Source organism: Brachyistius frenatus, unplaced genomic scaffold (assembly GCF_029030835.1).
Source record: "Brachyistius frenatus isolate BFR_SWC_R1_liver_20210118 unplaced genomic scaffold, ASM2903083v1 Contig_6, whole genome shotgun sequence".
Classification (NCBI taxonomy): domain Eukaryota; kingdom Metazoa; phylum Chordata; class Actinopteri; family Embiotocidae; genus Brachyistius; species Brachyistius frenatus.
The window spans coordinates 2016334-2028495 of record NW_027210605.1 but is presented as its reverse complement, the minus strand read 5'-3'; the positions used below and the strand labels follow the sequence as shown (position 1 = coordinate 2028495).

Sequence of the window (12162 nt, the reverse complement as noted above, 5' to 3'; positions counted from 1 at the left end):
ATAATCTACATAAATACACATTAAATGTATAAAGTACCTTTTAGCTTAGACCCCTTGCAACAAAAACTGGCTTCATGACCGTAATTATCCTCGAAAATGACCATAAAGCTGAGCCTTCATGAAGAGGGAATAATGTCTTGAATATGTGACTGTATTATGTACAAGACTGCATTTGTTGAATGCTGATAAGCTGACAGTTTAGATCTTTATTGCTCTTTTTAACATCTTTGCTCAGTGCCCTCTGGCAGGATATATTGAGTGCCACCAAGGTTCAAGGTACTGTCGAGTGTGGTAAAAGCAAATGGGATAAAACCTTGCATATATTTGCTGCATATGTTTGCATCATGTAGATTCTTTAAGTAACTAACTTTTTGAACTTAAGTGTTTTGTATTTTTGCTGCAGAGACTTAACTTTGAACAGACGGGTGAATCTTCCACCTTTTTGGTGGTCATGTGGGTTTTCCATTTACTTATCTGTCCTTCAGAGATTTAATCCCATTAACTGAAGATTGGCCATTTAGTGTTTTCTAGACTCCAGTGAACAGCTGTGTGGGGGATGCTCAGATGCATTTGTAAAGATTGTAAATTGAGTAAAAGGTGGGAATAGTTGATCATTGACTGAGAATATATCAATGATTTGCAACTTTACATTTTACTTTTTACTTCACTACTATCTTTTGAGCAATCCACCTGTCTTAAACGCTCATGCTGAAATTTGTCCGCACATGAAAACTCATGCAGATCTGTTCCTGGTCTTTTTTTTTTTACTCAGTTCATTTGATTTTACATTTTACTCTTGTGTCATGACTTAATCCCTTACCCATAAATTCTTGTAGCTGGAGTTAGCAACGTCTAAAAATGGTTTATCAATTTATTTATTTTTTTATATTTTTGTGGCTGTTTGCAGGACACTTGGGTATTAAAGCTTGTAAAGTTCGCAAAAATGTTCAAGCATTAACACACATTTATAGTGGACACTAACCACTGTAAATATGCATGTTGTCAGTGTTGTAAACTTTCTGTCAGCAGTCATTTCGATTTTTACAGCTGGTCACAGTCCCCATTAAACACGAACCTAGTTCTACTGTTTCCTGTATAGTTGAGCTGAGTAAGTGCCTGCATGCAAATATCATGTGTATTATCTTTTAAGCATGCTCTGATTTGGAAAAACAACCTACAAGAGAGCTGCTCATGCTTGCACCATTTAGCCTGTTGCAATTTGTTGATAAGAAACATTATCACTATCAGTGATAAGGAACTGCACCACCTCAAATGAGAAGATGAACTGACAAACACCAAATCAGTCAGACTGCATTAAGAATCCAGCTTTTGCTAACTTAAAAGTTAGTCTTGTGTATGATAAATTTGTTTTAATCATTTCATAATAACTAAGTAAACTAAACATGCCTCCTCTTTTTTAAACCTGCATTGCAACCAGAAAGCCAGTGTGTGGATTTTTTTATTTTTTTAATGGATTTTAACTGAATCTCACCCATAATTTTCAAAGAATAATGAAGAGGCTAACTATCTTATTTTGTAGTGCAATGTAATACAGATTGCTTAAACAATACATGCAGTTTATCCCTACAACAGTTACAGCAGAACTTCACTCTTCAGGATGATATTCAGACCTAACCCCAAAGGCCAATACTTAAAAGATTTATGTTAATTAATGAGTGGCCCACAGGGCAAAAACAGAGAATAGGTAGATGCAATAAACACACACAAATGACACGCGTTCTCGCACAGCAATTTCTATTCAGTGTTATTCTGTAGATTTTTACATCAGTACCAACTGGCCAGAGAGCAGCCCAGAGCCCTGAACAAAACCTCTCTGTGTCAGTATGCAGCTGCAGCTTCCATGATGCCCTACTCGGATACATGACCCAGTGTGGAGGGGCTGGGGACTTCAGCCACAAAATAGAGGGGGGGTCATGTTTTTGAGGACATCCATCTGACTTACCTCTAGTGCAGTATTTTGGCCACACTTTAGATCGTTGTCTGTTTACTTTAACCACTTCTTTGTCGTCAGTGGCTTCAGGCCAGCAGTAGCGGGGACGTGTGGCACACGGTGTCTGTCTTCCCATTAGTGTCCCCCCCTTTTCACTGCTTGGACTGTTCCATTTTACATCTGAAAAAAATCTGATAGTTGGAGAAGAGTTCTTCATGTCAGAGACTGCTGTAGCCTCAGCACATACTCAGTACTCTAGCTCCTGGATCACCTAAGGTAATATTCCCTGCTGAATATTATTCTTAACCTTTTTTAGTTGTACATTTTCTATGACCTTGTCCTCAAAGGAAATGTCTTGGCAGCTCTATGCAGTTGCTTCTTCTTAAAGTACTTATGGATTAAAATGCAATTTTGTGTTTACCTCTCAACTCTCTAACAAAACAACAGCAACAATTATCTTAGTTAATTTATTCAATATCTTTATTCAGATGTATTTTATGTATCATTGATGCTTGATTTAGATATGTATTTGTGTATCTTTTCTCATAATATGTACTCTTATTTTCTTTTCTGTTTTTTTTTTACAGATAAGCAAATGGATGAGAAACAGCTGAGTGATCCCCTGAATAACGTATCACTGATTAAAGGTAATTGTATTGTTTTATTCTCTAAAAAATTGATAGACACAATTTACGTGAATGACTTTGCCTTGTTTTGATCTTTAAATGGCTCGTACCTGACGCAGCAGATCTCGCTAACTGACAACGTGCAAAGAGAAAAAAAAAAAAAAAAGCATGAGTCACACTTAAAAAGAGTGTGTGAATCTGTAAGGGCAGCTTCACAGCACTGTAGATGGCCTTGTTTTAGAGCCTGATTTCTCCTGTGTCAACGGCTTATTAGAAGATGGAGTCTCTGAGCACAGAGGGCACATCAGCTGACTAATGTGCGTTTGACATTTAGGGTGACAAATTAAAATAGAATGTCGAGGATAACACAATGATAGTCTAACACAGCAGCAGGGACATTCATGACAAAATGTGCAAGCATGGTACAGAATGAATCAATTTTGCATGATGAATGAATTTGTAATGCTACAGTGCACAGTATATAAGGAGCACAAAGCAAACACTGTCCTCATGACAACCGTATCTCAGTGAATAAGAGGGAGATTTCTCACATTAAGGCACACATGAAACATTTTGTAGCTGTACATTTTTATCATCCCTCAGTGTTATCAGCTGTTCTATAGAGACTACCGTGGATATTCAGTGCGAGCGGTGCTAACCCTACTGTCACATTCAGTGGGGAGGAAACAGACAGCGGGGCAAGATGGACTGTGATGGCTCTAGCCTTCAGCACTTGAGCTAAAAAAAGACTTTCTCCTACATTTTTTTTTTCTGTCGTCACTGGGGGCAATGTGATGTTCAGTATGCCCAACTAATCTGAGGTATTTTTACACGCGGACTAATCCCATTACCACTTTTGTGGATGTCATTCTGTGACACTGAGACATAACGGCTGTACTAACTAATGCTACTAAAGATAACATGTTGCACTCTTGTCTAAAATACTCTTTACTGCTTTGGCTAACCCTCATCTTTCACACAAACTGGACACAGACAGTGTATTTATAGGGAGCCCACTCACATTCGGTCTCTCACTCATACATATGCATACATGAAGGGACACGCAACCACATACTGAGCAGAGCGCTGTCCTCCCATCCTTTTGTCTGCCACACAGCAGGGTGGTCATGTGTTTGAGTCAGAGGGTGTCAATGGCCTTTGTTTCATACCCGTTAATTTTAGGGACATTTATCTTTGCCATCTGATCGTACTGCTAATGATATACAAGTTCTAGCGTTTCGGTCCTTATGTTGCCATGTGTGCTAGACACAATGACATCACAGTTTATACAATAAATGTGGCATTTCCTGGCAGTCCAAGTCCTGTGCTGTGTCCATTTATGGTGCACATGCTTGACCTGTCCTGACTCTTGTTTTTGCCTCTGCCAAATGCTCGGTCTGAGATGAGGTCATCTCTTTTCCTAGCCATGGTAGATTAGGGGATCAAGATATTCACTGGGCATTTGCAAAGCACAAGTATTTGTAGAGTGTTTTTCCACCTCTGGGAAACACAACAGACCCTTGACAACGTTGGCAAGTTTATTCCCTTTGTGCATTGTTGACAGTTATTATTAATGAGCACTGTAGCTCTGGTAGACACTCGTATGTGGCTGGGTTAGGGACAATTTGGAGTGAAAGCTTTAATAGATAATGCAGATAATGCAGTTGTATCTATTTCTGGATTAGCAATTAGTTTATGTAATAGGCCTGTTTTAATATCTTGGGAAATCATCTAGTATATCGGGCCTGGTTAAATATTTGGGACTGTAGCAGAATTAAATTGGTGGAACTTCGTCTTATTCTTGTATTTCTGTGGTCACTGGCAGAATTGCAATCACAACTGCCTGATTTATCATAATTTAAACTTTACTTTCCGGTGTCTCTGTATGCAGTCTGACCCTTGACCTTTAAGAAGAAAAGAGGCTCTACCCTCACTGTTTATGTTAGGAGAATGGATCTTCTAACTGGGATCATGATTTCTGTTCTGTATTTCTTCATCAGATGATCTGACCAGGTCAAACATGGGGTCCTCCGGGGACTCAGAAAAAATTATTCAGCACTTGAATGATGAACTTCGAGATGCCCAGGACCTTGCTAATACAGAGAGACATAAATGCATGGAGCTACAAGGTAACACTGAACTCGTATGTTAGATGCACACCATCCACTAATACTGTATGCACACAAACTCCAAATGAATGAAGTAAATGCATTTTCTTATTTTGTAGGTACCCTGAAGGAAGAAAGGAAAGAAAATAAACAACAAGCTGATGAATCTGCAAAACAGATCAAACTTCTTCAAGGTACATGTTGGTGTTTGTGCTAGGATAGGTTTGTGTATTTGTCACCTGGATAGCACAGCCCAATAGCTCTAATTAAAATGGCTAAACTGACAACTGACCGTGGTTGGTACAGGCCAGCTGCGGCAGCTCCAGGATGAGGTGGGCGTCCTCAGGGAGCAGTTAGATGGCTCCTCCGGTTCACAGGACGAGCTCCAAAGTGCACGTGATGAGGTGAAGTTGCTGAAACGTGCCCTGGAGGCGGCCACTGCTGAGCGGGACCATGACGTCGCTGCTATCCAGTCTAACCTGGCAACTGTCTCCAAGGATCTGGACAAATGGCGTCAGACTGCCAACAAGTACGAGCGCGAGATTGACAGCCTTCAGCGTGACCTTCAGCAGCAGAGCAAGCAGTGGCAAAAAACTGCAGAAATACAAGGTACATGATGCAAATACATTTGATGACAAAATACAACAGCTTGTAAAATCAGTACCATACGTGTCTGATATAATAACTGAAGTCCTCATTGACGTATTTATTTCAGTCATGCATGCATGACGGAAAGCAATTGCCTTGAAAATACTGGGGAGGTACTCTTAGTATTTTTTCAGTATTTACAAATTTTACCTGCATAAATAAAACATAGATTGTGGGGTTACGACACTGATTGTAAAAAAAAGAGAATTACCATAGGATAAACTATTTTAAACTTGCAAATTTAAGTTTCTGTTATTGTCACTTATTGTCAAATCTTTATATTCTCTTCTCAACCGAGTGACTCTTACTGGCAGCATGATTTCAGATATGTTTTCTTTTTTGCAAGAAGAGAGTTGTCTTCATACTTAGCTCTACATTAACCATTTTCCAGCTCAGAATATGTTGAAAAATACAATCAGAAAAGGTCTGTGATGATTTTAACTTTATCCGTAAGCAAATTGAGAACAGACAATCTACTCGAAGAATGCATCATAACATTAAAACCCTATCTTTTTTTTTTTACAGCCGGTGAGCTGCAGTCCATGCAGGTGGAGTGTAATGGTCTTCAGAAGGAATGTTCTGTCCTGCGTTCAGAGAAACAGGATATCGTGAATAAGCAGCAGAAGGAAAGAAGCAGTCACCAGAAAGAGAAGGGGAACCTGCAGAGTGAAAGTGCAGCACTGCGCACTGAGAAAGAGGTATTGCTGCAGAAACAGCAGCAGCTGGAGAAGGACCTTGCCAGGTCAGTGCACAGATCTACATTACCAAGAGAGCTCAGCTTTGCCCCCACCTTTGTGCGGCCTCGTTTGCTTGACTCGGCTCCAACACGCTTTGCTATCTGATATGCCACACACTTTTCTGCTCGTCATCCTTCACCTATTGAACTCTGTGTTGTTTTGTTTCTGGTAGTATGCATGCCCAGAATGATGATCTGAACAACAGCCTCAGAGCCCTTGAGCAATCCCAGCAGGAGTCAGAGAAGAAGCTGGTGGCCCTGCAGCTCCAGCACCAGCAGGATAGCGCCAAGCTGCAAGCCCAACTGGATGCGGCAGACAGCCACAGCAAGGCTCTGCAGAGAGAGGTATGCTCTCCAAATGAGAGACGTCAACCTAAGGGATCCTACATCTCCGAAAGAATCATGCAGACGAGTACTTCATACCTGATAGTTGGTGCCTGTCTGCACTGGATGCATTTTAATCAACCACACGGCTTCATGTTTCTCTTCTTCTTTCACACATTAATGCTGCCCAAAATTCGGTGGTTTTTTTCTACACTTACACATGCATATTGATCTGTGAACTAAATCATAATAGTTCTGAGTGTAGAGCTGTAGCAGAACAGATCTAGTGTTGGAGGAGTGCAGTTGCTGACCATGCTGCGTTACAGACCCAGCGTTGACAAGGTGTTACAGTATTTATGAAATGTCCTACATGCACTCTCAGCGAGGATTAGAGGCCCTCTTTTGAAAGCAAGTAAAATCCCAATTTTATTACATACAGAATCATAAATGAAATGAATGTATACAGAGACAGGTATTTGATAGAAGAAAAACTGAATTAAATACAAGACACACCATCACTATGACACGCTACTCCCCCAAGGGTAAAGATTCAAAATGCATTTGGAAATTATATTTAGCTTTCAGTAAATGAAAGATAAATTTGACCTTCTTCTTTTTTAAGTAGTGTTAAATCAACAATGCTATTTTATGTTTCAGTAGAATTTAAATAACATGACAATAATGTAATCAAAGCTTTGCCACTGCCGGTGTTCCTTTGCTTCTGATTGTTTGGTCACGACATTGAAAATCAAGTGTGTCATGTAATCATCTTTTGATACTTTGGTATTTCCCTTCTGGCAGTTTGTCATTTGAGTTGCAGTCATGATTTTATGTGTGCGTGACACTCACAAACTGAAAAACGTCAGTGTTGAATCATCCTCATTTAATGATCTTTTACGGTGATTTTCAGTAGAAACATTTTTGAATGTATCTCTTTTTAGAGAAAGAACAAATTAACAACTTTTTCCCAGTAATGTCAACACATGGCTTTTACTCAAATTCTTAGGACCACTATGCCAACAAAAATTGCAATTCAGAGAATGTTAAACCAAATTATCTGGTCAATGACACTTCAAGCATAAACCTTGTTTTTATTATCCGTTTTCCTGGACCACTGGATGCTTTTCCCCCAGGCATATGGTGTCTTATGATGCTTTAGTAATTCATGTAATTTGTGCCTTAGGAATTATTTTTTGGTTTTCTTTCCCCACCCATATTCCCTTAAGACTCACTCACACTCTGCCTCTGATTGGCTAGTACTCAGTGCCTTCATTAGGGTAACGCCTGAGGAATGAGATGGTTCAGGTCAGAAAATCAGGGTCAGAGGCAAAAAAAAAAGGGGCGGATTATAGAGGTATACAGGTAGGAAAAGATAATAACACTTGCCCGAGATTAGAAAACTGTACTGGCTGTCTTGTGCCTGAAAGTGGGACCATCGCTGAGAATTTGGGGTCAGTTAGAAGAGATTTTCTATTTTGAGATAGTGTTGTACGCATGAAGGCCAGGACACAGTCGCAGCCACCACAAACTTGATGACTTCCTCTAAAGAAATCTATGACTGTATTGAAATGATGGGGAAACTCCCAGCTTTTTACTAAAAACTTTAGCTAACTTAAAAAACAAAAAAATCCTCCAGTTCATACATCCCACAGGTTGTTGTCTGCTGGCAGTGACGCTGCTCTATGCCCTCAGTCAAATTGAGCATGCTTGATAGGGATGATCCAAGCTGTGATAATGAGAATCACTGTTTAATAGCAACACGCAGACATGCAGTCATCCTCGACCACAATGCGTTCATCCTGATGTGGTGGTGCTGCTGCTCCTTTAGCCACTGAATGAATTGATGCAAACAGAGGGCTCTTGCAGTTCCTTTCCACAGCGTTGTCTGAACTCGTCCCGATTAGCTAAATATATAGAAAACTCCGCAGTGCACCTTGGTGGGACAGACTGAGTGAGCCTGTAAACAAAATAAACCTGTGGTAAACACGTACCGTCTTAAAGCATTCAATAGATTTCCAGTGACACTAAAGGCATTCGAGTGTATGGGCTTGAGTTTTCTTTTAAATTAAATGTAACAATGTGTTTCATGCAGTTCGAGGAGGCTAAAACGGAGCTGTCAGACCTAAAGGAAAAATACGAAAAGGCTGAGCAAGAAAAACAGGTGGTTACAGATGAACTTGAGGAGTGCAAAGCCAACATGAAGGACTTACAGGAGAAAGGAACAAAGGTGAGTATTTTCAAACACTCAACAGAGGGAGACTTTTTTTTTTTTTAATTGAAAACTCACATCTCATATAGTCACATGTAACTGACAAATAATGTATGAAGAGGTTCATTAAGTGTAGAAGTAATGATCTGCAATTAAGTTTTGTTTCTGTTTTTATTTGTTTTTTAATAAGTGAACATTTTGGGAGCATGAGCTTCCACATTTGCAACATTGTTTTGTACATCAGTTTATTTTGTGAAATATGTCCAGACATATGAGGTGAATCTTTTGTAAGATTCACAAAAACAAATTTCTTTCATGTCAGCACACCAAGGGCCTGTACCACGAAGCACGATTTAGGGTTAGCAAGGTAACTTCAGGTTTAACAGTGACATTATACGCCTTTCAACTCTCACATTCACAGTCAGTCGGCTATGTTGTCAGCTGTCCCTTCCTGCATTTTACAACTGCAGCTGTGCTGTTTTTAGGCCGGATTATATGTTTGACTTATGGTATTTGTTAAATATCATAGTTTAGTATGCTTTTTGTTTGTAAGATTTGCAGACAATAGACTTGTCCATGTTTGGGATTGGTCCGTTGCTGTAAACACTGGCCCTTTTTTTTATATGAACGTGCTCAAGAGTGAATTGGGAAATCGTGGGTTGACCTGGCGAGTCGAAGCCAGATAAGGAAAAGATATCCTCGGTATGTTGAACCTGCTTCGTGGTACAGGCTCCCCTCTACTCATCCACTGTCTTTTACTGTGGCTTTGTTATGGGCTGTTCACACATACGGATTCAAAAAGATGGACAGCTGAGAAAGACTCAACTTTATATAAATATTCTCTCACACATGGCAAGTGACAGCCAGGCGAGAGCCAATCATGACAAAGGGCACTCATGGCTCAGATACTGTATAGAAATTCCAACCTGACTTTTGAGCTTGGGCATTGTTGTGGTATTAGAACAGTTTCAACAGGTGACATAAGGCACAAAAAAAAAAAAAAAAAAACGTAGCTAAGCAAAGATATTGTGTACCGAGTAAATGAACTACACGTACATAGTTCTGCAAATCCATCAGAGGACAACTGTCCAATCAGAACAGAGTATGTAAATGATGTGTTAACGACAACACACCCCGCGAGCCAGAGATTAATGAGGTCACATACTGTCAACTACTTTGTATCCATATATGTGAACGCTCCGTGTGACTGAGATTTGTAATAAACACCAATTACAGACACAGACTACCGACTGTGGCATCTATTAATAAAGCCACACCCAACCAAAGTATGTCCCATTGCAGTTGATTACTATAATATCCATTCCCTTCTGTAGACTTCCCTATTGCTGCCTGTTCAAGCCATAGTCATCGGTCTTATCCTGGCTTTGCTGTATTGGTGCTTCGGCGCATTGTGGTAGTAAGGTACACATTACTCCTGTCAAGTCAGCCTACATCTTTCACTCTCATCAGTGTCTTTTACATCGTTGCATGACTGAATCAGGATTTCCTAATTTCCCAGAATGCCCTCCTCGGGGGGGAAACTCCAAAAATTGTCGTCTCAGAAATCTAACCTCTCTAATCATACAGTTCCAACATCTGACATCTGTTTGTCCTGTCTGGATGGCTAATGCTTAACAACTGTTTCTCTCAGTTGGCTTGGATAATGCTTATCTTTACCTGAAAGAGCTGTTTGTAACTTGCATTGTCTGTGCACTGTCTTGGTCTCAGTGGCTCCCTCTGTCAAAGCTTTGGCGATCCTTGAATGGCTGGTTTTACGTGGATGACACCTCAAGTTTTCCATTTCTGTGTCGCCGCTTGTTTCAGAAGCCGTGGATGACCTGGGGGCCTGTGGTCGCTGTGGCTCTAACAGCTGTGACTGCTGCTGTGCTCTTCCGGACCTGAGGGCAACTCCTTCAAACACACACACACTTAAGTGAATCCATATTTGTCTTCAGATGTCAAAACTTGCCCCCTTACCATATCTGCACTATTAATTAGGAGGGCTCATATTTTTGTTTTAAGATGCTCTATTTTAGATGGCAGAGAAGTTAATAAAAGGTTGTTGGTTATGTGTGCAAAATGATGAATACATTTCTTTGTATGTCGGTTACTTGAAGGAAATCTAGTTGGGTTGGATTTTGTTTACCGTTTTGACTTCTAGGATTACCTATTAATGAATGTAAACATACTTTACACAATGAACTAATTCTAAGTATCTGATGATATTTTAAGTCCATCACTTAGAGTTTGAACCTCTTCTCATGTAGCACATCTATGTAATTGTCAGAATAATAAATGTTGTCACAATAACACCACCCCCATTGAGTGCATGATGGGTAACAGTAAGTCAGTGATGGTTGTGTTGGCCACTGCTGGGAGATTATCAATGTGAAATTAGATCGGGTTTAGACGGCGTTTAGCGGAGCAGGAATTTATCTTGATATTTTTTCAACAGAGCATCATTAAACAAAACCTAACAGAACCTTTAGAGCTATTTGCTTCATTGAAGGGGTCAATTTCTGGACTGCAAATATTGTGTGTGTATTTGACTTCTACTTTCCTTCTGTTTTTCATTTAGGATACATGATAAAATGCTAAATTACCTTAAAATGCTTGTTTTATTTTGAACCACTCCGATTCATTGCAGCACAAACTTTTTAACAGCAGTATAAAACGAGGAAAAATATTTCTCTATCGCAAAACTTTAATGTGCCAAAGACATTGACAATTATAAATTCAGTGTAATGGATATTTTATTTATAACCATACACTGTCATCTCTTCATTGCTCGTACCAGAGGGAAGTCTGTATTACGTAACACATCAACATAACAAAATGGTTTGAATGCATTCTTTTTACGTATATTGTGTCGCATCAGTAGCCACTGCAGGAAACCGGCGCTGTACTTAAAATATCCAGGTTTTAAAAACTGATAATCTACAAATCTAAATTTGGAAATGAGCCCAAAGATAAATTTGTTGTTGACTCGGGTTTTTTATGTTAAATGTTTGCAATGCATTATATGAGTTTGTGTAAATTCCAAGATTTATCATGAAATATATATTAATTTGGTGTACTGTATGATAATCTTCAATTTCTTGTAAATAGATACAAAACATGTATTTTGGAAAGAGATTAAAAAGGTACAGTTTCTTAGATTTGACCTTTTACTAATAACTGCTCTAAAATGTAAGAGTGACCTTGATCAAGAAACACTATTACACCTTATATTCACTACATAAGTTGGTAGTCACTGAACCGTAAGGACCTCCTACCGTGGGTTTTGTTTTTTCTTGATCACATTCATCCCGTTGAGCTCCTTCCATTCCTGCAGACGAACATTAAGTGCATGCAGTCAGGAGGTAATTTATTTTTATTTGCACTCTATTTGAATGTTCAGGGTAGGTAAATGTGCTCTGCTGAGCTTGTTTTTCTCCTGCCCTCCAACAAAGGACGTTGTTAGGTCTCATATCTTCTGTTTTGGCCGCTCCCTCCAATCGCTCTTCTGTATTGTAGATGACATTTAAAGAAGCTGGTTGATGCTTGCAGCAGAGAGCCCA

The 12162-nt window shown here is 39.5% G+C and overlaps 1 protein-coding gene across 2 annotated transcripts; it reads left to right on the top strand.

Annotated features, from left to right (window-relative positions):
- Positions 1-2127: 2127 nt before the first annotated feature.
- On the top strand, positions 2128-11084 carry slmapb (sarcolemma associated protein b). Of its 2 annotated transcripts, XM_069724315.1 has the most exons (10): positions 2128-2227; positions 2539-2598; positions 4578-4706; positions 4805-4879; positions 4992-5294; positions 5859-6075; positions 6243-6414; positions 8486-8620; positions 9937-10024; positions 10427-11084. In XM_069724315.1, exons 2-9 carry the CDS (start codon positions 2547-2549, stop codon positions 10018-10020), a joined length of 1167 nt encoding a protein of 388 aa, XP_069580416.1. In that variant the 5' UTR covers positions 2128-2227; positions 2539-2546; the 3' UTR covers positions 10021-10024; positions 10427-11084. The 2 variants fall into 2 exon arrangements, with proteins under 2 accessions (XP_069580416.1, XP_069580424.1); XM_069724323.1 differs by lacking the exon at positions 9937-10024.
- Positions 11085-12162: the final 1078 nt, after the last annotated feature.